Raw genomic sequence first — 26,988 nt, 5'->3', positions numbered from 1 at the left:
GGGAGGCGCTCTCTTCTGCCAGCAAAGTGTTCAAGCCAGCACTCATCTGCAACTGTTGATCTCTTTGGAAATCCTAAATAGAGCTGCTGAATTGTTGTCATGGTTACCTGGGACAGTTTCTGAGGCCAGAATGTTTTCAAGGAGGGCAGCCCTGAGCTGGGTATCCTGGGTCTCTGTAGGCAACTGACTCAAGAGAATTGCTTCCCGCTTCCTTCTCCCATGCTCCTAATCCCTAGCCAGGAACCTGATGTCTTCAGGGATCATTTTAGCTTCAGCCCAGCCCAAACCTACTGCCCATGCTTGATTTAGCCTTAAAAGATCAGGCTGACCTAGCAGCACCCTGACTATGGCTCTGGTGTGTCTCCTCCCTCTACAAACCAACATAGGTTCCTGGATTCACTCATGCATGCAGCTTCTAGGCAAAAGGCACTTGAGAAGTGGTTCTCTGCGCTTCGTATGTTAATAAGGAACCGACATTTTTGAAACCCTCTTATGAACCCAGCACTTCACTTGTATCTCATGTAATTTACCACCTCCTAGCCAGGGAGGAATATCATTCACATTTTATCTATGAGGAACCAGGGGCTTGTAGAGGTGATGCCCAGAGCTCTACAACTAGGAAGTAGCAGATCTGGAATTCAAATTACCTGTTTGGTTTTAAAGATAGCCCTCTTTCCTTCAAATATGGCAGCCATTTTAGTCACTAAGAATTGGCAGCCCCAAAAGACTCTCAACCATCTACTGGGCATTGAAGATTCATTCATTCATTCATTCAATAAACATGTCCTGAGTCTGCTCTGTGACAGACCCTCTCATGGCCACTGGGGACACACAGATAAATCAGACACAAGCTCTGCTCGTGAAAAAACTAACTCACTGACAACCAGCAGTGAGTAAATGAGAGGAATCTGTAAGATGCTACAAAAAGGAGTAGTCAGGGAAATCATTTTGGAGGAAGTGACACCTAACTGAACCAGCTAAGTCTCAAGGTATGTCCAGTTGTGGGGAATAAACAGCAGAATCAGACCCAATCCCTAACACTTAAGGAACTCAAAGTAGAGTTACAGAGACAAGACTCATGTTCATGACACAACGAAAGACAAAAAAATCACTGATTAAGGTCCCGAACAGGTGCTCTACATGGAAGTATGGGAGGATTGATAAACTCAGGCAGCAGAAGTTGGGGCCATTGAGGAAAGGCTAGGGAAATAAAATGGAAGCCACCTTTTTTCATGAGATTCTTCTTAAAAGTCTTTGATCTCTCCCTTTTTTATTCCCTACTCTTGCCATAGTCACTTGTGGCTCTTCTCTGATTTCGTTTCATTTCTCATTTTCTACTAAAGGAAAACACTCACTTATTCAACATCTTTAGAGTGAGTGCTGAGAGCAAGGCATTAATCTAGGTCCTGATGGTGGTCATAGTGGTGAGAACGTACAAATATGAACAAGACATGGAGCCCTTGAGCAGCAAATGAACAACCTAAATGATTAAAGTTTGATAGATGTGAGTCCCAAACCAAATGGCATAAGGAATGAAATTATGCAGATTTGGAAAAGGGACTGTCATTCAGGAAAGATTTCATTGTAGTTGGTTTGTTCACTCATTCCTTCAGCATGCATTCACTGATGACTCCTATCTACAAGGTTCCCTCCTCAAAGAGCCCACAGTTGACCACAGGTCCAGGAGACCTAAGCAACCATTAAAATAGAGGGTGATAAAGAAGCATGAGATGTACACTGGGCCATGGATGTTCGTAAGAGGGAGCTCGGAAGACAGAGTTGGTAGCTTTTGAACCGATTCCTAAAACTAAATAGGAGTTTACCAGGTGGAGAAGAGAGGAAAGGGAAGGTAAAAAGGCGCTGAAATTATATTTGTAGCACCTTGGTGTGGGGCGGTTGGAGGGAGACGAGGTGTTAAGATATACTGCCCCCAGAGTGGAAAAGCTTTGAACGCCAGACTAAAAAGTTTGGTCTTTTTCAAGGAGGTAGTGGGCAGTCGCAGAGAGGTCTGAGCAGATGAGTTCCCTAACAAGCTTTTCGTTTTGGAAATGTCCCTCTAGTAAGCGGGAAGGGTACACTAGAGCCGGTTGGGAATGAGGGCTCAGCCACAGACGTTTACAGCAGCTGTATCTTTGTGCCTGAGACTGCACCAGACGGGAGCCTAAACCAAGAGGAGGAGTGGGGGTGGGGGAATGGAAGGTGAAGGGAGAGTCCCGCGTGAGGTCTACATTCACGACAAGGACATACGCAACTCCAGGCACCGCACAGCTGCCAGGAAAACCCGCCTCCTCTTCCAGATCCCTCTGGGGAGGAGCTCCGGTCAAAGCACGTGATGCCTGGGGAACCACGTTTACTATGGGCAGTCCTCCCGTTCATCCGCGGTTTCAGGGGTTGCCCCATAGATCTCCCACACCTGGACTCTTTACCGCAGTGCTAGAAGAATCCGTTCTCTTCCACGCGTCCCGCTATACTCCTCCTGCAGAACGTGGTTAGGCGAGATAAACAGCGCAGGAGTCCTTTGCCCACACTAAAGATGGCGACCAGTTGCGCTCACTCTGGGTCGGGGGAACGGGTTCCAGGCGCCGGGCCTCACTGGGCGAGGCGCAGACGGAAGGGGCGTCTCTCGAGATAACTTTTCGACCTTCCTGGGAGGGCGCCTGAGCCGAGGGGCGTGACCTAATCTGAATTCTAGCAGCTGATTGGCTTTTCGGCAGGTGGGCGGGGTGTCTTCCCTAACCCACCCCTCCCTCTTCGAACCGGAAGTGTCTCTCGGTCTTTCCAGCTGGTTGTCATTTCACTCGGCTCGGTCCTGAGGAGAGGGACTCAGCCGCGGCTGCTGAACCCGGGCACCGGGAGGCGGTGGCAGCGGCGGCGGCGGCGGCGGCAGCGGCGACAGCAGAGGAGGAAGGAGGAGAGAAGAAGAGCCAGGCGGAGTCCCCAACTACGACAGCGGGGACTGCGGGACCGGGGTAAAGCGACGGCGGCGGCGACGACGGCCCAGCAACCGTGAGGAGAAACAAAAGCCTTCTAAATTACAGTTTTTAAAAAAATCTGGGGGAAAAAAGAGAGACAGCGAGCAAAGGGGGGAAGGCCCTTCTCTTTTAGAGTAACTACGCTGGTGGGGTTTTCCTATTTTTCCTCTTCTTTCCCCCCTGCGGAGAATCGAACTGAGAGAACTGAACAAACCGCCCCTGGGTCCCATGAGGGAAAAAAACCCCGGAGCCGCAGAGAGGGGTAGAGGCCGAAACCGCAGGACCTTCCAGGTCGCCCCCTTGGTCCCCGCACCCCGGGGCCGCCAGCTTTTCCTCGTCGAGTCTCGCTAATCCGTCCTGATCGCGACATCCCCAAGAGGGAGAAACGGGTGTTTCCAACCCATTTCATGGGGGAGAGGAGGCCGGGGGGAGCCCCAGGAACAGCGACAGCAGCAAGATCTGCACCCAGAGCTTCAAGAACAGCCCCAGAGGCCAAAACTGCACCCCGTGAAAGATCAGAAACAGGACCAGGAACAGCAGAAACTTCCCTGCAATCATCTTTCCATTAGTCAATGCTGATTTCCTCTCCCGCAACCAGGAATTCGCCTCCCACCCCAAATAACCTAATATAATCTATATATATAAATATATAATATATAATGTTCTTAAGTTATTCCTGATTTTTTTTAACCAAGCTGCCAAGAAAAGAACGTATTCTCCCCTTAGCCCTATTCTAATTTTTATGTGAGTGAATCTAAACTGCTGAAGAAGACCATATGTGATTGTTAAATTATATATATATATATATTTTTACTCCGCGCAATGCTTATTCTTCTACATCCATAGATGCTTGAGAAGCTGTGTTTTTGTCATTCATGTACGTTTTCCTTTGGAAAAAGAAAGCGCCTATTTTACTAACCAAAGACTTGATTTTTACCCTCTTCGTTTTTATTCCCTCCTAGAATAAGTTGGATTCATGTCAATGTTTTAAGACATTTTTTTTTTTTTTTTAGTTTTTTTCTTTTTTCTTTCAGAGACCAGAATTCCAAATCTGTACTATTTAGGGTGATAAGCTGCGATCTTTGAGCTAGCTAAAAATAAGACATTTCAAACAAGCAACTTAAATTTAGGGTAGAGGATACAAAGGCGTGAGACATCAGGTTGTTGTTTCTTTTTATCATAAGATTCTGAGCCTAAAAATAATAAATGGGGGATTACGGGTTTGGAGTGCTAGTGCAAAGCAATACTGGGAATAAATCTGCTTTTCCAGTCAGATTCCATCCACATCTGCAGCCTCCACACCATCACCAAAATGCCACCCCCAGCCCTGCTGCTTTTATAAATAATAACACAGCTGCCAATGGCAGCAGTGCCGGGTCAGCTTGGCTCTTTCCTGCTCCGGCTACCCATAACATTCAGGATGAGATCTTGGGATCAGAAAAGGCAAAAAGTCAGCAACAGGAACAGCAAGACCCTTTAGAAAAGCAGCAGCTCTCCCCCAGTCCAGGTCAGGAAGCTGGAATACTGCCTGAAACTGAGAAAGCAAAATCTGAAGAAAATCAAGGGGACAATTCTTCAGAAAATGGCAACGGGAAGGAGAAAATAAGAATCGAATCACCAGTGTTGACAGGGTTTGATTATCAAGAAGCCACGGGGCTAGGTACTTCAACCCAACCCTTGACGTCTAGCGCGTCGTCTCTTACTGGTTTCAGTAACTGGTCAGCAGCGATAGCACCTTCTTCCTCTACAATCATCAATGAAGATGCAAGTTTCTTTCACCAGGGAGGGGTCCCGGCTGCTTCGGCTAATAACGGTGCTCTGTTGTTTCAAAATTTTCCCCATCATGTCAGCCCTGGCTTTGGAGGCAGTTTCTCTCCTCAGATCGGGCCTCTCTCACAGCACCACCCCCATCACCCTCATTTCCAGCATCATCACAGCCAGCATCAGCAGCAAAGGAGGTCTCCTGCCAGTCCCCATCCCCCACCTTTCACACATAGAAATGCTGCTTTTAACCAGCTGCCTCATTTGGCGAATAATCTTAACAAGCCCCCCTCTCCATGGAGCAGCTACCAGAGTCCCTCTCCTACACCGTCTTCTTCCTGGAGCCCAGGAGGTGGTGGATATGGTGGCTGGGGAGGTTCCCAAGGCCGAGATCACCGCAGAGGGCTGAATGGAGGAATAACGCCCCTGAACTCCATCTCGCCTTTGAAGAAAAATTTTGCAAGCAATCATATTCAGCTCCAGAAGTATGCTCGCCCCAGCTCTGCCTTTGCTCCTAAATCCTGGATGGAAGATAGCTTGAACAGGGCTGACAACATTTTTCCTTTTCCGGTAAGATTATGTTCCATTAATAGATTAAGATGAAATAAGGAAACGGCAGGGTGTAATATCTGTGTAACGAAGAGAGTTTGAATTGTCTGTATTCATATCTGAGCTCTTCTTAGAAAATTAGTTAATTACCAGATATTATTTTGGCAGGAGAGGAGTATAATTTGGAACAAAATATTCAGCTTTTTTTTTTTTTGGTAAATTTCTAATTGTTATCTTCCCCTAGATAATCGTATAAATTAGCATAATTATGAATACCAGGTAGTTAGTGATGTCATGATTATTAACTATAATACCTTTCTAGCCTGACAAGAGAATCGTGGTTGGTTTTTCCCTACTTATTTAAGTGAGAATAAATAATGTAGATATAAATATATTTCATTGTGGAAACTGATGAGCATTTTCTACCCGTTTGCATAACTATATAACCTCGCAAATTAATTTTTGTCCACTGTAAGGTAGTGGTTCACTGAAAACCAGCTATTGAATTATAGTTTTCTCACTGGTTATATTTTAAACCTGAAACCTCTCTGAACCCTGCGGTCTGAACAGTTTGAATTCATCAATTTGGCAATTCCTGTTAAAGCTTTTTGCAAATTCTGGCCTGCCTTGTGTCAGTAAGGACTGCTAGAGAAATGATCTGAATATTTTCTTCATCCCCAATTATTTTTGCATACTATGAAACTGTTGATCTCAGAGTGACTCTTTTATGATGCCTTTCACCCATTTGTTTATTTTCCAGTGTTAACACTTGGGGGTGTAGATAATTAAACCATTCCTAAAAATAGGCCCAGGCAAAGATCACTTGTCTTTCTTGCCACCAATGTATCCTTATTCTGCAAGAGTCACATTGTTTCATGTTTTTTAATTAATGAGCAGCCAGTCTAGTTGATAGACGTAGGATAAAGGGAATTTCATAGTTAATTGAACATCAGATGCCCCACTAAATTTGTGTACTTTGGGGGTATGATCATTTATATGTGTTTAGGAAATTTATGTGGGTTTTAAGCTAACATTGAATCAGTCCTCAGAACAAAACCCACAAGATAAGTTCTATTATTATCCCCATTTAGAGATGAGAAAATTGAGTATCAGCAAGATATAATAACTTGCCCAAGAGCACACAGCTGATAAGAGTACAAACTCTAGGTTAAAAAGCAAGGATTAAAAAATGCTACATACATGTGTACGCATACACATGTGCTATATCTAGAGGGTTGTTTTAGAGATCTTTCAGCAAAGGCTCAAACAGATTTCAAAATAATTGCAATGTCTCCATATATGATGTCAACACAAGTAGAATTATCTGTTTTAATTAATAATTTGCTCAGAGGGAGGGGAAGTTTGCTAAGAGAACCCTATGTCATTCCAAGGAATTAAATAACCCTTCTCTAAGGATTCAGGTATAATGATTAGGATGTATCTTAAAATGTTTGGTGAAATCTAGTTAAAAAAATTTTTTTTAAATAATTTTTTTGCCCAGGTATTAAAAAAAGCTGTTGCTTTTGTTTTTAGAAAGGGTTTTTACTCAAACTGAAGAGAGCAATTATCATGCTTTAGTGGTCAGGTGAAAGGCTGTTGAAGACATTGGCAATCCCATGAAGTCTATCTTTAAAAAGTTGGTTTTGATATTCCTTTGAACATAAATTTAAGGGAAATTTAATGCAAAGGTAACTTTTATGAATTATTTATATATTCCTAATTTGAAAAAATCTAAGATGGCATTCTCAACATTTTTAACTGGGTTAAGATTGGCTCAGAATTAAAAATACTTTTCTATTTTGCTACTTATAAAGTGACAGAATGAATTTATGTGACCTCATAGTTTGTTTTCCATTCTCAGTTTACTGACTTTTGATAAAGGTTTGCTTTGGGAAAAATAAAAATTCCAGAAAATGAATAAACATATGTATATGCACATTATTAATATTTTTATGGAGCTAATGGGATGCGTTTAACATGTGAAATTTTTTTAATCAGATGTTTTCTTAGAAATTAAGCTGGTGTATGAAATAATAGTAGACTAGATTGATACTAAAAGGTACTGTTAGAAACTAACTCTTCCCTTAGAATTGTTGTCTGTTATGCTGAGGATGGAAAATGGATGAGTCAATATACCTGGCTCAAATTTGGTAGGATTAGAAACTAAGTTGCTTTCTGTTCACCATCCCCACCATTTTTAGGAGAGTGTATATATTTCTGTGTGTGAGAGAGTGAAGAGAGAGAAAGAGAGAGGTTGGGAGATGGGGAGCTGAGAGCAAGCATTGGGTTGAGTTGAAAGTCACAATAAAAATAAATGATTTGAAAAGAATCTTTATGACAAGAAATTCCTAATAGGGTTTTGAAAATATAAGAAGTTAGTAAACTGAGTACCGTGGTGCTTACTTAAATGAATGTAGTTCTGTGTGTGTGTTTTAGAGAATTATTCTTTTGAATAATTTTTTGGCAAAAAATACTGCTTTGAGTTGATATGAATTACTTGGTTAAATCTGATATGAAAAGATTTGAAGAAACATTTATTTGACTGGGAGCCCAGACACCTAGGTTGTGGTCTTGGCCCTATCAGTGTCATAGCATTTGGGGACCTCAGTTTCTTCATAAAATTGGGGATGGTGGTGACCTAGGTGATTCCTAAGTTCCTTATTATTCTAAAGCAAGCTACTGTGAAATTTAAACTGCTGCAGTCACAGTCCATACTTTTTTCTAAACACTGCTATCTTATTTAAATTTATTACCTTAAACACTATTAATTTTAGGAAAGACATTTTATAGATTAGTAATTCAATTTCTATTGCTTTTAGAAAGAATTCCTTAGGTGTTATAGAGAGATCTTAAAATTTACCACAGAAATTACAGGATAGAATTTACATGGCTATATTATAATATTGGTATTCAATCAAAGGCTAGCATGGAATTATTATATTAAAAGGAAATAATTTACCTGAAATGTAACTAATACTGGGCAATGTTTATTTTAATTTGAAATGAATCAATGGTTTTTACATTTGTTTAATACAGGTTTGGGTACATACAGTGAATTAAAATTCATGATGACATTTTAAATTAATTTTGGGGGCCAATCTTAACCTTCTCTTTTATCCATGTTTATGGAGCAGGAGCAAAGATTCCAAATATGTGAATAATCCTCTAAATAACTGATATGACAGGCATTATATTTTGGGATTTTCTTTGTATTAAAATTTGTTTCTAAGTTATTTTTGCTTAGCTTAAAGTTTTCATTATGTGGATGCAGATAACATGCCTGAAATCCAGTTTTCAGATACAACTAAACTAATATGTATTTAATAATAGCTAACATGCCTGTGATAGTCTAAGTGTTTTACATGTATTAACTCATTTAATTCATTCAACAATCCTATGAAGTAGAAATTATTATTATTATTGTTATTATTACTATTCACACATGAGATTTGGCTTTTAACCATTATACTACAGTGTCTTTTCACATAGACATTTTACAGATGGGAGGGGTAAATGCCTCCTGGAAGCATGTAAGATGAGAGAAAAATTTTTACAGTGAATCATTGATACCTGATGATCAAAAGCTGATTATAAAGTTTTGAAAGTGGAAAATAATAGAATATATTTATTTATCAACTTTAAAATATTAAACAAATAATATTCAAATCAATATATTTTTGTTTGATTTTAGTACGTCCTATATACTAGGTACTGAGCTAGGTGCTTTCACGTATGTTATCTCACTTCGTGTATAGAATTTCTCAACCCTATGAGGCTTAGTTTTATTGTCTTAATTTCAAAATGAAGAAACAAGGGCCATGTTTATGTGACTAAAGGCATGATTTGACCCTTACATTAAGGGGAGAAAAATCCTACCCATCCTGCCAAACACATCCTGGAATCCTGATGTCCGAACCAAATAATATATTGGGGCACCTGCCAATAATGAATTTGAATATAGCAGTTCTTTGGAGGGGTGCCTAGATCTTCTGTCCTTACAGGAATGTAAAGGAGAATTGTATGCTATATATCCTAGTACTCTCTTATATTCAGCTCAGTTACGCCCCCATCTCTATTAGCTAAGAACCAAGAAGTAGACCAAAAAGGAAAAAAAAAAAAAAAAAAAAAAGCAAAGAAAAAGGAAAGGGGGGAGACAAAATCTGTTACAAAGATGGTCCTAAAACTTGATTGATAGGGAGACATTTTAGGATTTGGAGCCCATTTGCTCTTACTTGGTCACCATGGATTTGTTAAGTTGTCTTAACCAGGCAAATAATTTATGTTAACTTTAATAACTCTCCTTGTGTTTTCAGTTTATTGATCCTCAAAATTATATATGGCATCTTATATCTGAAAACAGAAAGTTACTGCATCGCTTCAGGTCTGAAAGTCATGGTGAATTATCAATATTAAAATTGTCTAAAGTGCAACGTTATTACGTTTTTTGTTTTCTCATATAGTCCCAAGAGGGATGTAGGAAACATTTTCTTTGACTTTGTATTTATCTATATTAGAAGACGGGAAAGTAATTTTTTTTAACTGTAAAGTACGGGTTGGATGGTTCTGGCTCCAGCAGAGTTGAAATATTGGAAAAGTTTGGGAAAAGGCTACCAGATACCATTTTACACCTTCTTGTAGAAAGCCTTTTAACTAGGTTTAATTGCTTTTCTGATGGAATTGAAACTTGGGCAGGGTAGTTTTTTGATTATTTTTTGATGTGTCTTCAGGGAAGCCATGGAATATGATCAACACACTGTTCCAACATCTTTCAGGAAAAACCTGGTTATTGCAAGCCTAGTGAATGTGCTTGTTGCTAGTTGCAACTAGAAAGATGTTATTTAGTTCATGAGTTTATGCTTTTGAGAATAATTTTTGTTGGTGTTCATGAGAAAGAAATGGAAAAGTAGTCTTAAAGTTAACCTATGCCTATTTTGAATTTTACAGTCTAAATCTATTTTCCTTACGACTTTTTTGCTCTTTCTATAAAGGAAAATAAGCTTGAGGTTCCATTATCACATTTTTTCAGCACTGTATTTTACCTCAGTTTTTGGTCCCATCACAGATGAGATAATATATTTCTCTTTAAGGCAGGGAGCTTGTAACATGAGCATTCATTTTAATTTTTCCTGACAAAAGTCATTTTGTATTTAATTGTTCAAACAAAATTGTTCATGCGGAAATTAAAGTATATTTTTACCATGATAAATTTATAGCAGTGTAGAATTTTTTACTTCAAAGTTAGCGTAGATTCTCATCATATTGTATAATATTGGAACAGAAGGAGTTACACTTTCAGGTTTTCAGAAAATTCTCAATAGAAAGATAAAGGATCTATAGATTCTATTTTTAATCAGTTTCTGAAGCTGACACTTGGATAATTACTGAGAAAGGCTGTTGTGTGAGGCCAAAAATATAGTAGACTGAAGCACAGGCCCTGGATCCAAACAGACTTAAGTTTGATCTGAGCTCTAGTTAGCTGTGTGACCTTGAGCAAGTCACTTAAATTTGAGAACACAGACCTAGCAGTGAAGGGTTATTGTAAGCTACTTTAAATATGTGGCCGTGTTAGGTAGCTTACATTTTTTTGTTTAAAATAAAATTAAAATCTCTAATATTGAGTAAAATCAGGAAATTAAAATAACTACAAAAAGCTTGGGTATCTATGAAAGATTTTGAGCAGTCCTTAGTTTTGCTTATCCTATCATATATGCTCCACTTCTCAGAGTACTACTTTTAAATAAGCTAGATGCAACCCAGGACAGATAAAACATTTAGCAGAATTATCAGTTTTCTTGAAGAGAAGTTTTATAATTGTTTATATACCTAAACATTTATTAGCATTGGCAGCCTGCATCTTTCAGTAGTTTGAAAGATTTTGCCTATTTTTAAGAAATTTAGAACATTTGGTTGTTTTTGTATACATTAAAGGAGACTGTACTTTTTTTTTTTAACATCTTTATTGGAGTATAATTGCTTTACGATGGTGTGTTAGTTTCTGCTTTATAACAAAGTGAATCAGCTATATATATACATATATCCCCATATCTCCTGTCTCTTGTGTCTCCCTCCCACCCTCCCTATCCCACCCCTCTAGGTTGTCACAGAGCACCAAGCTGATCTCTGTGCTATGCGGCTGCTTCCCTCTAGCTATCTGTTTTATATTTGGCGGTGTATATAAGTCCATGCCCCTCTCTCACTTCGTCACAGCTTACCCTTCCCCCTCCCTGTGTCCTCAAGTCCATTCTCTACGTCTGCGTCTTTATTCCTGTCCTGCCCCTAGGTTCTTCAGAACCATGGTTTTTTGTTTTTTTGTTTTAGATTCCATATATGTGTTAGCATACGGTATTTGTTTTTCTCTTTCTGACTTCACTCTGTATGACAGACTCTAGGTCCATCCACCTCACTACAAATAACGCAATTTCATTTCTTCTTATGGCTGAGTAATATTCCATTGTATATATGTGCCACATCTTCTTTATCCATTCATCTGTCGATGGACACTTAGAAGGAGACTGTACTTTAATGAAGAATTTATGATTTTGTTGGTTAAAAGACAGGAGAGGGTACCATAGATTTGAATTGAATATATTTTAGCTTTTATCCTGGAATTAAGTTCTGTTTTTTATATTTTAATTAATTTATTTAGCATATATTTATTGAGCGCCTGCTATGTTATGGACTAGGCATAGGTAGATATCATAAAAATTGTTTTGATTTGATTCATAATGTATTTCTGACCTGTGCTAATCTTTGAATGATACTGAACATGCATTTTTTATCATTGTAAACAAATTAGCAACTAGCCCAATAGTTATATTTCATTTTAATCCATGAGCTGTTTAAACTTCAAGGCAAACTAACAGGTTCAACTTTAGGTATAACAGAAACAGTGTGTAAATGACAGTTCCAAATATTTTATTAATGGTCACATTTATAAATATACACCTGTACACAACTTGTGCTTTTTTAAGTTCTGTGACAAAATGGTACTACAAAAGGCAAACTTTAGCCTGTGGGTTGCAGAATTTAGGTCTCATTACATGTCAAGGAAAAAAAACTTCATCAGTCACTTACAGGTCTTCCCTCATGTTTGCAAACTGAATTTTTAAAGTTTAAAGCCTTAAGCTAAAGAAGGACTTTTCATATTGTAGAGTATTTAGATTGGGCAATTTCTATTTGCTGCGTATTTACCAGATATATCCCAGTCATTGCTTTCTTTTAGCTCTAAAATAAGTTATAGTTAATTCCAAGGTATTATACATTTTAAAGCCATATTTATATTTAAATGTTATGCAACATACTTTTAATAATAGTTTTCCCAGGTGTTTTTGAGGAATGCATCTGGTGCTAGTCAGTAAAATAACTGCTGTAGCCTTACTGTCTGTAGGAACCTTAAAAAGAACCAAACAATGTAAGAACAGTTGCTACTCAGAAAAACCTCCTAATTATCATATGGAAGTCAGATCTGAGTTGATCTGAGTTTCAACGATGGCTCTGCCACTTACTAGCTGTGTGACCTAAGGCAAGCTCCTCAACTTTCCTGATCCTTCAGTTTCACATTTCTTTTGTCCAGTGTTTTTGAAGTAAAATGAAATGTGCCTAATATTTGGCTTCCAAAAGATTCTGTTGGTATAAGAAAGTCATCAAATAGAAATATTAATTCAAAATTTTGCAAATAGCACAGATTCTTAAAAGGTGAAAACCATTGTGTAACTGGTGTATGGTAATTTGAGTTTAAAGAAGAATTTTATAATCTGAACTATAATTTTGTTTAATAAACTCAGTGTACTTAATAGTGGGAATCAGCCCAGATGGTGCTCCCATTTTCTTGAACATTGCTGGAAAATTTAGCGACCAACTGGTTTTTTTGTTTGTTTCCTCTTTGGATAAAGTTTTTCCCCCCAAGTCTTTTTCATTTCTTATTATGGAAAAGTTTAAACATATTCAATAATAGAGTAGTGTATAGCAAATTCCCATGTACATACATGTCACCTGGCTTCCAACAATGATCAGCTCCTGGACAGTCCTGTTTCATCCATCTTCCTAACTGTCTCTTCCTGCTTTCATGTTATTTTGAAGCATTTCCCAGGAACTGAAGCATTTCCCAGGAACTGTATCATTTCATCTGTAAATGGTTTAGTATGTGTCTCTAAAAGATAGTCTTTTTTTCCCCCTTAAAAACATACAAAAATATCTTCTAGTTGTTTTCTTAAGAAAGATAGTGAGAAATTGAAGCAAGGCCCACATTTCTGTTGTACCTGCTCAGCCTGTTTCACCACTCAACCTGGTGCTAATCTCTAAAGAAACCACTATTGGCCGCATCTCCCTTCTAGGTCAAGAAGGGTGCTGGTGGTCACATGGCCGTCAAAAAAAAAAAAAAAAAAAAAGAGATCGAACAAGACACCAAAACATCAGCTGATGACCACAAATTTGGGAGGAGATTGTTCAGTTTTCCTCTCTTCATTTCAGCCTTCTCCTGGGTTCAGGCTTCTGTGGACTTGGGGGAAGGATCTCCAAAAGGAGAGAGAACAGGACAGGACTGAGAGCATTTTGGTTGTGTTTTTGTTTGTTAATGTGTTTTTGTTTTTCTGAAGGGGAATTTAAAGGTTTGGGGTCTTTTGCAGGCCTTTGGACTGCATCACACTTTTTTTCATCTCTTGCTCTTTTTCAACCCACAAATGTTTGATGCTTTCAATGGACCGTGTGCTAGGAGTACATGACCAAGGCAGACATGCTCCTCCTCATGAACTGTACAGTCCGGTGACCTCTTGCTCTGTGCCTGCGTGTTGAGAAGTGCCTTCTGCTCCGGAGACTCTGGAGAGCTAAGGATGTGGCGGGGGGAGCTGTGAGGGCCCAGAGGCCGACACTGGGCACAGGCTGCCTTTTGACGTTGCTGTCAAGGCTCATGAAAGAGAAGAGACGTTATGGATGTTATGGGTTACAGGATACAAGCCTCAGTTTAAGAATAAAGATTGTGTATTTGGGTGACCGTTTTCTCTGCTGACTCCGGACCCTGATCAGGCCCAGCAGATGTATAGCAGAGGACTGCTGACTGCCAGTAAGCGGCGAAAGACAGAGGACTGGCCAGAGGGTCTAAATGACTTCATTCCTTAGGGCCTAGTTTTAGTAGCTCTTCCCACTTTCCTGAACTAATGACCTCTTGCCTCGAATAGCTTATTAGGTAGGAAATATCTTTTTTTCCCCCTTTTTTGTTTCTCTATGAAAATGAGCTACAGGAAATAGCACAGAACAGCTGAATTATTGAGATACAAACAATGCCTAATTTAATGTTAGTTTCGGGCTCTTTTGCCATTTCACCAGAGAGAGAAAGGGCAGAGGGAATGTTTATTGAGAGGATCTCCTAACTGGTGGGCGTGGTGTGGGCCTTGTCTCATTTCCCCGCACCCCAGTTTTATAAGGGAGGTGCGATCCTTATTTCCATGATGAAATCAAGGTTCAGAGACAATGCAGTGTCAAGATCAGTTGTCTTCTAAGTGGTGATTTAAACGCAGGTCTTGGACTAGATTTTAATTATTTCCCTCTGCCAGGCAAGGTGAAAATGAACAAATAGTTAACAAGAGGAAGGGGTCTCTTGATTTAGGAACTGACTAATCAAGTCTAGAATGCCAAGTTGTGTTTTTAATACAGTCAAGTGGTGACAAGAAATATTTACCGCTTTAAGGATTTCTAATGGTGAACTTGAATGTGGCTTATTTAGTGAAGGTGGGATCAAAGAAAGTTTTCTCAAAGGCTTTCTGGAGAGATCAGATTCTTCAGTTCATGTGGAAGAAAATGGAGCTATTGATCCAGTCAGGGTAATACCCCAAAGACATTGATTCATTTTGTTATAGTTTATTATTCTATTAGGAAGCACTTGGTAGCCCAAGATCTGGAAGACTCTTTGCCTCATTATAAAGCGGTCATAATGAGAAAGCACTGACTGAAGAGGGATCCTGCTAAGAAATATGAGATGCTATTAAATGTGGTTTCTCCTACTTCAGGTAATTACCTCTTTCACTTTAACCTCTGACACTTGTTCTCTGCATTCAGACCCTGTATACAGTGAAGGATTTCATACCTTGCAGGTGTTGATAGATTGGAATTTCTAGGTCATGACAAAGCTCATTTAAATGGACCACTTTTCTGAGCTTCTGCTCTGAAGTCAGACTCCACCACTCACTTCTTGACTTTGAGGGCAAGTAGTTGACTTGTCAGAACTCATTTGCCTAAAGTGGGGCTGATAATTGTATCCACTTTACATGATGGTTGTGAGGAACTGATGTACATAAATCATACATCATTCATCTGAGACACAACACAGAGCCAGGAGGGACATGTTAGCCACTTTAATGATGATGGTAACGATGATGAGAGACTTACTGGACGCTGCACAGTTGCTACAGTCTGTGGCTGTGGAGATGAGTGGAGCTCGCAGTCCAGCGGCAGAGGGGGTGGGTAGCTGTAACAGAGCTTGTCAATATCACGTGGGCTGTCGGTGTGCTAGGGGGATATGGGGAAAAGGGGACTTGTGCCTGCACAGGGATGGAAGGGTCATCTGGTAGTGGAATCTTGAAAGCTGACTATATTGCCAACTTTTGATATCTGTGACCTTAAATACTTAACCCAAGAAAAATATTTACATTTTGGCAAATTTTGGATTAAAACTCCCAGAGTTACCTTTGATTAATTATGGGCTCTGCTGGCATCTCAAACTTCCTATTTATTTTGGCAGCTGATACACTGGCATAGGCTTTGCCTTTCAAACCAAAATATTTTCCTTTCCCTTCTTCACCAGGGAAAGTTTAAGCCGGAAAGAGAAACTTCCATAAGCTGATACAGATACCTAGCAGTCTGAGAAGTGATGCTCCCGGTAATGTATGTCTTTATATGAAGGCAATGAGTAAAGGGAGTAGCTGAATTTTGGCTTTGGTTCTTAGTAATGTGGGCACGTTCAATTAAGTACATTTTGTGTTTTAGACCAGGTCTAGTAATGCTAAAACATACTAACTCAAGTATAAGAAGGCAGGAACAATTAATGGAGTGGTCAGGGTGGTTGTTCTGTTGAAACTGAACTGAATTGTAATCTTTTTTCCAACTTATGCATCTTAGAGCTTGGAAGAGAGGGCTTTGATTTGGGTTTTGAGAGCAAAGCCCTTCTCTTCATAAGGAAACCTTAAAATGGTTGATGTAGAATACTTAAGCTGGACTGCATCACAGCTGTCAACAGGATGTAAGCTACAACTCACACCCCCAAGTATCTAATGAAGTTAACCTGTGGAATGGAATTGCTTAACTCAGTGGTTCTCAAAGTGTGGTCCCTGTCTTCACTTGGAAACTTGTTAGAAATGTGAATTCTTGGACCCTACCCAGACCTACTGAATGAGAAACTTGGCGGGTTGACCCCGGTAGTCTGTGTTTTGACAGGACCTCCAGATGATTCTGATATACTCTTAAGTATGAGAAACACTGGCTTACATTATCCATCTGGATTTTTTTTTTTAAAGCTACAAAATGATAATTTTGGTTTGTGGCATAATTGCAATCTGGTTGTTCATCCTGATTGTAATAGACCCAACAGGTTCACGTGCTTCTTGTGGCTACTCTGGGATGTTGTAAAAAGACGTGTCATCAGTTCTTTGCGCTGTGGCAGTCAGGATTATTCAGGCGAATGTTAAAAGGACAGGTCCTGCTCTTTGAAATACTAATTTGTTTTGTCAGAAGGTTATTTTTATCAATGTTGATTTTCATAGTGGCTTGTGTGGTTTTTCCTTTAGAAATTGTCCTGTGAAGTAGAGATGACAGAAACTGAAACCAACAAGTTACAACTCAATATATTAAATACAATTAATTTTTACAAAATAAAAAGAGGTGTACACGTTGTAATCAAGTTTGCTTTGCTGAGCCTTGAAAATAATTGGTGGTCTTTTATTTTCATTCATGATTATTAAGCTCACATGTTCTAGAGTCAGAAGGCCTGGGTTCAAATTCTGCCTTCTCCATTACCTGACGTTGGTAAAGTTACTTAATCATGCTAAGCTTCACTTTTTTCATCTGTGAAATGGAATAATAACTTAACACTTAATTGTATAGGATTTTTGTGAGGAATAAATGAGATTATGCATGTAAAGCATTAGAGCTTGTTAAACGTTAGCTGCTGGTACTATTATTATTGCTATTACTACCACTTCTGCTCCTGTGGTTGGCTGTAGTTAACCTAGAGATGCATTTGTGTTAGGTCTTTAATTTGTGGACCACATCTATCTGTCATCTCAAAAGGAAGAAGGAAGCTAAAGCTTCTTTTTTTTTTTTTTTTTTTTTTTTTGCGGTACGCGGTCCTCTCACTGTTGTGGCCTTTCCCGTTGCGGAGCACAGGCTCCGGATGCGCAGGCTCAGCAGCCATGGCTCACGGGCCCAGCCGCTCCGTGGCATGTGGGATCCTCCCGGACCGGAGCACTAACCCGTGTCCCCTGCATCGGCAGGCGGACTCTCAACCACTGCGCCACCAGGGAAGCCCAAGATAAAGCTTCTTTATCTCTTCTTATGTTTTTAGTATCTCCGATATTATCCTATATTACTCTTATACATACATTTTGTTCTTTCATTTATTGAGTCATATTTGAGTGCCTACTGTTTGCCAGGTACTAGCCAGCACATTCCTGCCCCTAGGACCCTTATGGCAGACAGAGTATCTCATTTATTCTAATATATATCTTAACTAGTGTGGTCTTTTGACTGCCATGACCATTACTTTACCCAAGGCAGCCCATTTCCTTTGGAGTGAAACTTGGGCTTGCATCCTGACTAAGCTGCTGAACTAGGCAATAACCTGTCTGTGCAGTAAACTGTGGATTTTCTCTAGTCTTAGTTTTTGTCATTAAAATGAGAATAATAGGGCTTGCCTGGTGGCGCAGTGGTTGAGAGTCCGCCTGCCGATGCAGGGGACACGGGTTCGTGCCCCGGTCCGGCAAGATCCCACATGCCGCGGAGCGGCTGGGCCCATGAGCCATGGCCGCTGAGCCTGCGCGTCCGGAGCCTGTGCTCCGCAACGGGAGAGGCCACAACAGTGAGAGGCCTGCGTACTGCAAAAAAAAAAAAAAAAAAAAAAAAAAGAGAATAATACAATCTAACTTAAAAGGAGGTTTGAACATTAATTAAGACAGTATTTAAAAAGTACCTAGAATAATGTCAGGTACTCAGTAGATGCTCAATAAAGGGTAGCTCTGCTTTTCTGCTTTTTATTTCTGTAGTCTGCCAAGAGAAACTGGCAGCAGTGGGTTGAAGCAGATAGAGTGTTTTTTGTTTTACAATAGAGTCTTTGAACTTTTATTGGAAATCAGGACATCCCCCTTCAACAAATTGTTTTAAGTAAGTTTTGGAAAATGCTTGTTATTTTGTATTATGTTTAGCATAATGAAAACGCAGTGACTGTCCTTTTAAGACTCTATAAAAGTTCATTTTCTTATTAATCAGTCATTGACCGCCCACCTTTTTGTGGGCAAGAAGTGATAAACTTTGATGTCATTCTTTTTTTTTTTTTTTTTTTTTTGCGGTACGCGGGCCTCTCACTGTTGTGGCCTCTCCCGTTGCAGAGCACAGGCTCCGGACGTGCAGGCTCAGCGGCCATGGCTCATAGGCCCAGCCGCTCCGCAGCATATGGGATCTTCCCGGACCGGGGCACGAACCCGCGTCCCCTGCATCGGCAGGCGGACTCTCAACCACTGCGCCACCAGGGAAGCCCCGATCAGTCATTCTTGTTCACATCTTTGATTCCTTCCATACTCATCATAATTTAAGCTGCAAATCTTGAAGGAGCACAGACTATTTTAGGATATCGGAAAGCTAGAATACAAGTGTATTTTGTTTCTGGGAAAGGAATATTAGAGATCTAATCAAACTCTTTCCTTTTTTGGATCAGGAAAAGGGTCTAGAGGATGAAAATGCCAAGCTCACATGACACTCCAGGCTTCCTAGTGCCTAATGCTCGGTTCCACTGATTTAGGCTGATGTTCATATTTTGATCATCAGCTCAAGTTCAATCAAGAAGAGCTGTCACTTAACAAGGTTTCTATTTTATAGTTAGTTTACTTTCTGGGAAATGGATTCTAGAAAATAGGTAAGTGTTTTTGATATTTGGCCCAATTAGCAAGCCAAAAAGGAAAAATCGAAGAATGAAATATAGAAATCAAAGCACTCTTGACTTGTCACTTTGGTTCTTGGGCAGGAAAACCAACATTGTTTGTGCTGTTCTTATTCCTTGGGTTTATTTGTGTCTGTACCCCTCCACCTACTTCTTAATGACACAGACATTTGCATTTTGGTCCTTTTTGTAAAATTAGATACTTAAAATAGACAGAAAAAAGTCAGTGAGGGAGTAATCAAGAATGATAAACTTTGGACCCTCTCTGAGAACAGAATGTTTACTTGACAAAATATGTGGCTTGGAACTCTGAATTACCGTAGCATCATAGGAAACAAAGTGTTATACAAATGTAAAGTAGTTTATAATAATTGTAATTGCGAATAAGGTTGGATCGTGGGGAGGAGTACATATTAGACCCGGGTTGTCAAAAATGTGGTGCTTGTGCCATTGGGTCTGTATCTTGCACTTAAAAATGTCTGTTGAGAGACTGTTTTCTTCTAATTCCATTCAGAGCCTGAAAATTCTTCTCAACACATTACATCTGAGAGTCAGTACCAGTTGATCAGAGTTTGTATATTGGTATTTATTTATCATCCTTGTATTGAATCGTGACAAATGAAAGGAAAGCTAGTATAAGTGTAAAAAGGATAGAGGGTTTTTTGTTTGTTTGTTTTTTAATCCCACAAAGCATTACTGAAAATTTAAATATTCATTTAGGATTTTAGTTTTAATGTACTGTACCAATTAGAAGTCAGTGGTTATTTTAGCAAAAATCTTTATATCCTAGGCAATAGGCTGGGGGGGCGGTATGAAGTGGCTTTGCTAAATTATAGGTGAAAAGGAGGCTTCTTTACTTACTGGAAACAGCTGTCATAAAACAAACAAAAACACTGTATAATATTCTTAATTGACTGATTCTCTTGGATGCTCTTGTCATTCAGTGATTGGCAAAATGCAAGTTCTGGAAGTTCACAGGTTGCTTACTACTTTAGTTGCGTTAAAAAAAAAAAGAAAAGGCTGAGGTCTCCTCTTCTATCTCTCCCCACCACCATTACATTTTGACCCCCAAAACCCCCTACAACTCTATAGCCAGAAAGGGGATGTATAAAAACAAACCTCAAGATAAGGAAATAGGAGAAAAGAAATATTTTCAACATTTAAAATAAATAACTTGAAGGAATTCATTCATTCCTCAATTGAGGAGACATATGCAGGCTTTCTAAGCTGTCAGACCCTGTGTGAGGCACAGTGACACAGATAATGTGGAACAAGGCTTCTCAACCTGTTTCACATCATGGCACGCATAGAAAATGATAATATAGAAATAGAAATCATCTGCCAGGGAGTTCCTGCCACATCAGGCCCTCTGGGCAGTCCTGTGGGTTGAGGAGATGATACACCATCACCCTTTGGGAGTTACAAACGTTGGGAACTTTTGATTTAAGACGTACTTCCTACCCTTGGGAAACTGACAGAGAACATAGGCAAGGGAACAGACACTGAGCATTAGTGTCTCCAAGACTGGTTTTGTTGTGGAGAAGAGATAGTGGCTGGCCTGATTTTGAGTGTGGTGCATAGATTGTTGGAGGGAGGACAAATCCAGCTACTGCAGAAAGAGATAGCAGAATTTTGTCTTAACTTGTTTCTCCAGTTATGCCTCAAATCCACTTGGCTTCCGGAAGAATGTGCAATAAAGTTTTGATTTAATTCAGGGCTTGAGATGAGGAAGGATAAAAACAGAAGAGTTTTTCCTTTTTGTGAACACTAACCTTAGAAATTCTCATTCTGGTCACCTGTCCTCCTGCCTCTCTATGGACCGTATTGAGAAGATGAGGACAATGAGGAAAGGATCGGGAGGAAAAGTGGGAAAGATATTCTGGAAGAGCCATACCAGTTTGGAGCCGAAGAGCATGTTAAGGCATCTACTCCCCTCCCATCTTCATCCCCCACCACCCCGGGGGAAAAACCTGTAATACTCTCTACTTTAAATATGGATTATATCCCAGTGTAACTGCCCTTGGACCCCTCAGGTTGCAGAAGTAAAAAAAAAGTTTGTATCCTAAAATATGTGAATATTTGAATATGTGAATATTACTGGATATCTGTGTGGTGGGTGGGGTCAGGAGGGGTGGTCCCTATTTCATGGAAGGATAATAATAGTATAGGGTGAGTAGTGTTACGGAAGGACAAAGGAGAAATGTCAGGATGATCAGAAGGACTACTTTTGACCTATCAACCTTAAAGTTCTAGAGAAGCTGGAAGGTGGAAAAGTGAGATCCCAACAAGTGTGGGGGGAAAAAAAAAAGGGATAAAATGAGGCGAATCCTTTTACAAAGCCAAAGCTTTGAGTTAAAAAGTAATGAGAGAGAAAATGTAATAAAGAGGGCTTTGGAAGCCCCCTTTTCTTTAATACCCTTGCTGTCGTCTTTATATGTGTTAATGTATTTAATTTGAAAACTTCAGTATTTAATTTGAAAACTTTTTCATCTACTTTTCACTATCAAGCTAAACTTTAATTTTAGTTATCTCTAGTACTTTTTATCCTGAAGAATGCCCCAGCAGTTGGGGTGGATGTATATTTTCAGATTCCTCACCCACTCATGAAGTGCATTTCGTTAAGCCGGGGTTTAGACCAGCAGTGTTCTCCACACCTTGTCTTTCCTTTAATGGCAGAAAAATCAAGAATACTTTGCCACTTAGTGGCCTTACAGACATTTGATGATTATTTTAAGATCTTGGCTTATAAGTAAATATAGCTATTCTGAATAGCACATGTAGATGCCACCTTAGTAGATTACTGCTGGAACAAGTTTGGGAAGCTTTGCCACATGACTGCAATCTTAAGTGACAGAGAAAGATTATGAATTCTATTTTTACATTTATTTAATATTCTTAACCATATGAAAATTAGTTTGTTTTTTCTTTGTTCATGAAAGTTATGCTTTTATTGAAATTATTATTAGAAATCAAATCAATCTTTGCTGAGCCCTGGGTGCCTAACTTTTGTGGTGTTGGTGTTTTGGAAGTGTTAAAAATAAAGTGTAGTAATAATGTGCCTTATACAGAGAGGGAGGAAAATTGCCACTTTTTGATGTGTCCCATCAAATACAGCTTATTATCCTCTTTTATAATTAAATGCTGTTTTAAAAGTGGTTTGTGGCTGTTTGTGTTTACAGGATCGCCCCAGGACTTTTGACATGCACTCACTGGAGAGTTCACTCATTGACATAATGAGAGCTGAAAATGATTCGATTAAAGGTAATTTTCCAAATGTAACTATTTGATTTTAGTAAATAGTTTAAAATGTGTATTATCTATGTAACATGATGAGCAATATGGCAAATATTATAGATTCATATTTTATATCCAGTCAGTTCCATCAATTTTATACATGTACCTCTTTTTGTTCAAAAACAAACATATTTTATGCGCATCCACTGTAAGCCCTTCACAATACCAATTAAGGGACCTACCTACAAGAGTTACTAATTGCTAAGGGAGGGCAGTTAACTGGAAAGATGGGAACCATACTCCTAATTTTTTTTTTTTTAGTCTCTCAGGCAAAACCTGCTAAGTGCCGCAAAACCTTTATGTCTGTTCACCAATGACAGTGCCTATACACTAGGAAGAGTTCAAATGTTGATAGATTTTTTGGCCTAGTTTCATGTTTTTTAAAATGGCCAACAGTTTCAAAGTTAAAATGAAGCTTTGTAGTTCTTGAAATACTTTTTCTGTATTATGTTAAAAAAAATAGTGCTATTCCCACTTGGATTCTGGTCTCAGTTCTTTTACCCTGAATAAGATATTGCAGTTTGACTAGGCCTCAATTCCTTCATCTTTAATAGGGGACTTAGAACCACTCTTATGATAAGGGAGTTAATAATGGGGAGCTTTAAAAATACAGGTGCCTGGGCCCCATCCCAGGTGTGGGGTGGGGCTTATGATATTTTTTAGTGTCTCACGTGATGTTCATGTGTAGCCAGAGTTGAGAATGAGCAGATTAGATGTTCTCTAAGGGCCATTCTAGCTCTGATTTTGTGAAAACTACCCCACAAAATAAAATATTTTTCTGCAAAAAATCTCATTTTACTAGACTGAAGAGTTTTTTTTTTAAAGACATTTGGGTTGTTTGGTATATTTGGTCCTGTCACAAGTTGTTTGTTTGTTCGCTTATTCATTCATTCATTCATCCAATGTTTCTGAGCCTGCTTTGTGCCAACACAGCTTTGCGCTGGGGTCAAAGGTGGCAAAGAGCCTGTGACTTCAAGTGGTAACCAGCTTGGCCTAGTTTTCCTTTGAGTTTGGTTTATCATATTACTGATGCAGTAAAACTATTTTTCAGCAAACCTATAACAATAAATTGTTTTATGAGGAATTTTTTTGAGGTCTGGAGAGATGAAAAATAATATGTGAAAAAATATGTGTCCATCTGATGAACTAACTTTGAAGTGGGATTATTTTGAAGGTCTTGACTGAATTCCTCAGGGAATTCTGATGGACTCTAATCTGATTGCATACTTTGTTTCTGAGGAAAGAGGATCTCTCAGAATTGGCTTTTTTTTTTTGGTCACTTCTTAGCACTCTGACTTTGGCTAGTCCTTCAGCCTCTTCGAACCTTTGTTTTCCCATCAGAAAACTTAGGAGAGTCTAAGGCCCTGTCTAACACCAGAAAAACTGCACACTTTAAAATAAAGTAGCTAAAGGAGAAATCTGAGTAGTCTGAATTATACAGTCTCACTTTCCTGGTTTTGTACTATAGTTATGTAAGATGTTCCCAGTTGAGGACACTGGAAAAAGGGTACACAGAATCTCTCTGTACTACTCTTTGTAACTTGATGTGAATCTATGATTGTTTCAGAATTAAAAGTTAAGTACAGAAAAAGTTTCTAAAGGACACTTTTTTTCCTTAATTGATTTCCTCAGCACCTTTTTTTTTTTGAGAGCCTCTTATGTACTAGATAATAGGGATAATAATTAGAACTCATTTTCATGGTAAGTGCCTATGTCTTTTATCAGAGAAAACAGTTTACAAATGGCAGCAGTATAAACACTTTATTATGTGATGCTTCTAAGAAGTAAGCTTCTAACTAGTATTTATGTAAGAGTTTGCACACATTATTCTAATAGGATTAACAACATTTCCTTGGTTTATCGGATACAGCGAGGACAACTCTGGTTTATTTTTTCTCCTGTAGTTTGCTAAGTGGCTCATTGTGTAAACTTCTGCCTTTATTCTATATTCCCTTTTAAATTTTTTCTTACCAATTTTTACCTAAATTAGGTTTCTTTAGGCTGATTCTGTAGAGATAATTAAAAGTTAAGTCTGGTGACAGAAAAAATTAACTCTGATTGACCTAACGTGGGAACGCAAATGTTTTGTGAAATTGTGACATAAAAGAGGAAGTGTGGCAGGATGGAAAGACCATGGGTTTTGGAGTCACACAGACCTGGATTTTAATTGCCACTCTGGGGCTCCCCTGGTGGCGCAGTGGTTGAGAGTCCGCCTGCTGATGCAGGGGACATGGGTTCGTGCCCCGGTCCAGGAAGATCCCACATGCCGCGGAGCGGCTGGGCCCGTGAGCCATGGCCGCTGAGCCTGCGCGTCCGGAGCCTGTGCTCCGCAACGGGAGAGGCCACAACAGTGAGAGGCCCACGTACCAAAAAATATATATGTATATAAATAAATAAATTGCCATTCTGCCCCTACAGTTTTGTGGTAGTTATGAGGATTAAATGATATCGTGTGTCTATAAAATCCAGCATACTGCCAGTTCATTGAGAAGACACTCAATAAATGGTATCGAGTATTACTAAACATCTATTAAGTCTGTTTTCATGCTTATCAAATGAGAAAACCGGTTTCAATATGAGTGCCAAGGTGACTTAAGCATATTAAATGAACTTTGTGTATTTTTTCCTTCTAAGAGAAGTAAGGCATTCACAGATGAGTTCATGGTCCTAAAATGCCAGACCGCAGTTATGCTTGTTTTTTTTTTTAAACCAAGATGATGAACTTTATACCATTGTAGTCTATTGCAATGCAGTTTTGCTCAGGGGAATACTTTATTTCTTGTCAAACTCTCCTCTGATTTAGATAGCTATTTTAGGAAAACTATGTTTGATTTTAACAGTGGTTCTATTGTGAAATTTTGTTTAAAGGTGATAATAAAAGCTGAATATCTTTAAAAAATCTAACACATTGTCCTTTTAAAGTAAGTATATAAAACTGCCTGTCCATTTTGAAAATGAATAAATAGCCTCTTCATGTGCTCTGCTTCCTTAGAAACAGATAAAACAGAAAATGGGCATTATTTCTATGAGACTAGTATAGAATAATATGCCTTTCAAAAAATTAATTTGAAAATTGTTTTTAAAAAACTATCATATGGAGGCAGGTTTTATATTTGGGTTAGTTTTATCTTAAAAATAACTATAAAATATATTATGAATGACTTCATTTATTTTTATTTTCATTTGCAATTCCTCATAGATATGTGGTTTTTGTGTATGTGTTTAAATAATGAAGCCTAAAATTGATACAAGACCTGTCAATTGAATGAAGTCGCTAAGGCTGTATTTATTTAAATTAAAAAAAAAAAAAAAAACCCAAATTGAATTTGCCTTTTCCTTTTGGGAAAAAAGAAAAAATCTCCCTTAATGAAGTTGGTTTAAAATTTTATTTTATTTTTGCCATCAACAGACAAGATGTTAATATGCCTAGGAACTTTCAAATATAATTTTTGAGGTTATTTTTTATGAATGTGCTGTTGATTCCAGTTGGCTTGTTTAGCAACCTTTTTTTTTAAAGAAATGTGCAAACAGAATAGCTAGCCTTCATTTCATAATTTATATATATATATTTTTTACAGTTCATTTAAAAATAGTTTTTCTAAGAATTTTAAGGCTACTGTCATTTTCTCCATGTACAGAGTTTACCTCTTTGAGAAGAAAAGGGTCCTCCTTCTGCCTTATCTCCATGTCCTTTCACTGATCAGCTGGCATGTCTGTATGTAGTATTTTTATCCACGAAATTATGTATTGCCTTCTCCATAACTAACACCAGTGACAGTCTGTAGCAGTTCTTCCCCAGAGAACGATTTCATTTTCCTCACTGCACACCCAGTCTTACAAGCTAAGAGCCTGCTCTGTAGACTAATTTTTGAATTTTGATCTCTGAGATGGCAGCTTGTGCATTGCTACTATCATTATTAGGCTTATCAAGTATTTTCTTCACCTGGACAGGAAAATCTTTTACTGTTGTAGATGCTGAGATGATTATTTGGGAAGTATTGTATCTTACTGTTATTTATGTTTTTTCCTGCCTGTGAAATTGGTACTTATTGTTTAGAAATGGAGCACCATGAAATAGATTAAAAACACGTGCGAGTGCATCTGTTTTCAGCCCTTATGAAGCATAGTTTGGACATAGTGAAATAAAGATTCATGAAGCGGTATTACATTCAGTGTACAGTAGGAGAAACCTCTAAAAATTAAGGAGACTTTTAAAATTTTCTTTCCTGTATGTGAAGGGAATAAAGGAATATATGTATAAACCCAGAAGCAGTA

At 38.8% G+C, this 26,988-nt stretch overlaps 1 protein-coding gene across 1 annotated transcript in view; it reads left to right on the top strand.

Moving 5' to 3' along the window:
• The first annotated feature begins 2,797 nt into the window (after window positions 1–2,797).
• CPEB4 (cytoplasmic polyadenylation element binding protein 4) overlaps window positions 2,798–26,988 on the top strand; it is a 64,544-nt gene continuing 40,353 nt past the window's right edge. Inside the window, exons 1-2 of the mRNA XM_081232334.1 lie at window positions 2,798–5,303; window positions 22,599–22,680. Coding sequence (XP_081088460.1) covers window positions 4,179–5,303; window positions 22,599–22,680 — 1,207 coding nt within the window. The 5' untranslated portion in view covers window positions 2,798–4,178. The remainder of the gene's footprint in view (window positions 5,304–22,598; window positions 22,681–26,988) is intronic.

This window comes from Mesoplodon bidens, assembly GCF_964165515.1.
Source record: "Mesoplodon bidens genome assembly, chromosome: 4".
Taxonomy (NCBI): domain Eukaryota; kingdom Metazoa; phylum Chordata; class Mammalia; order Artiodactyla; family Ziphiidae; genus Mesoplodon; species Mesoplodon bidens.
Note: the sequence above shows the minus strand (reverse complement) of the source record. Positions and strands in the feature narration are given on the sequence as shown.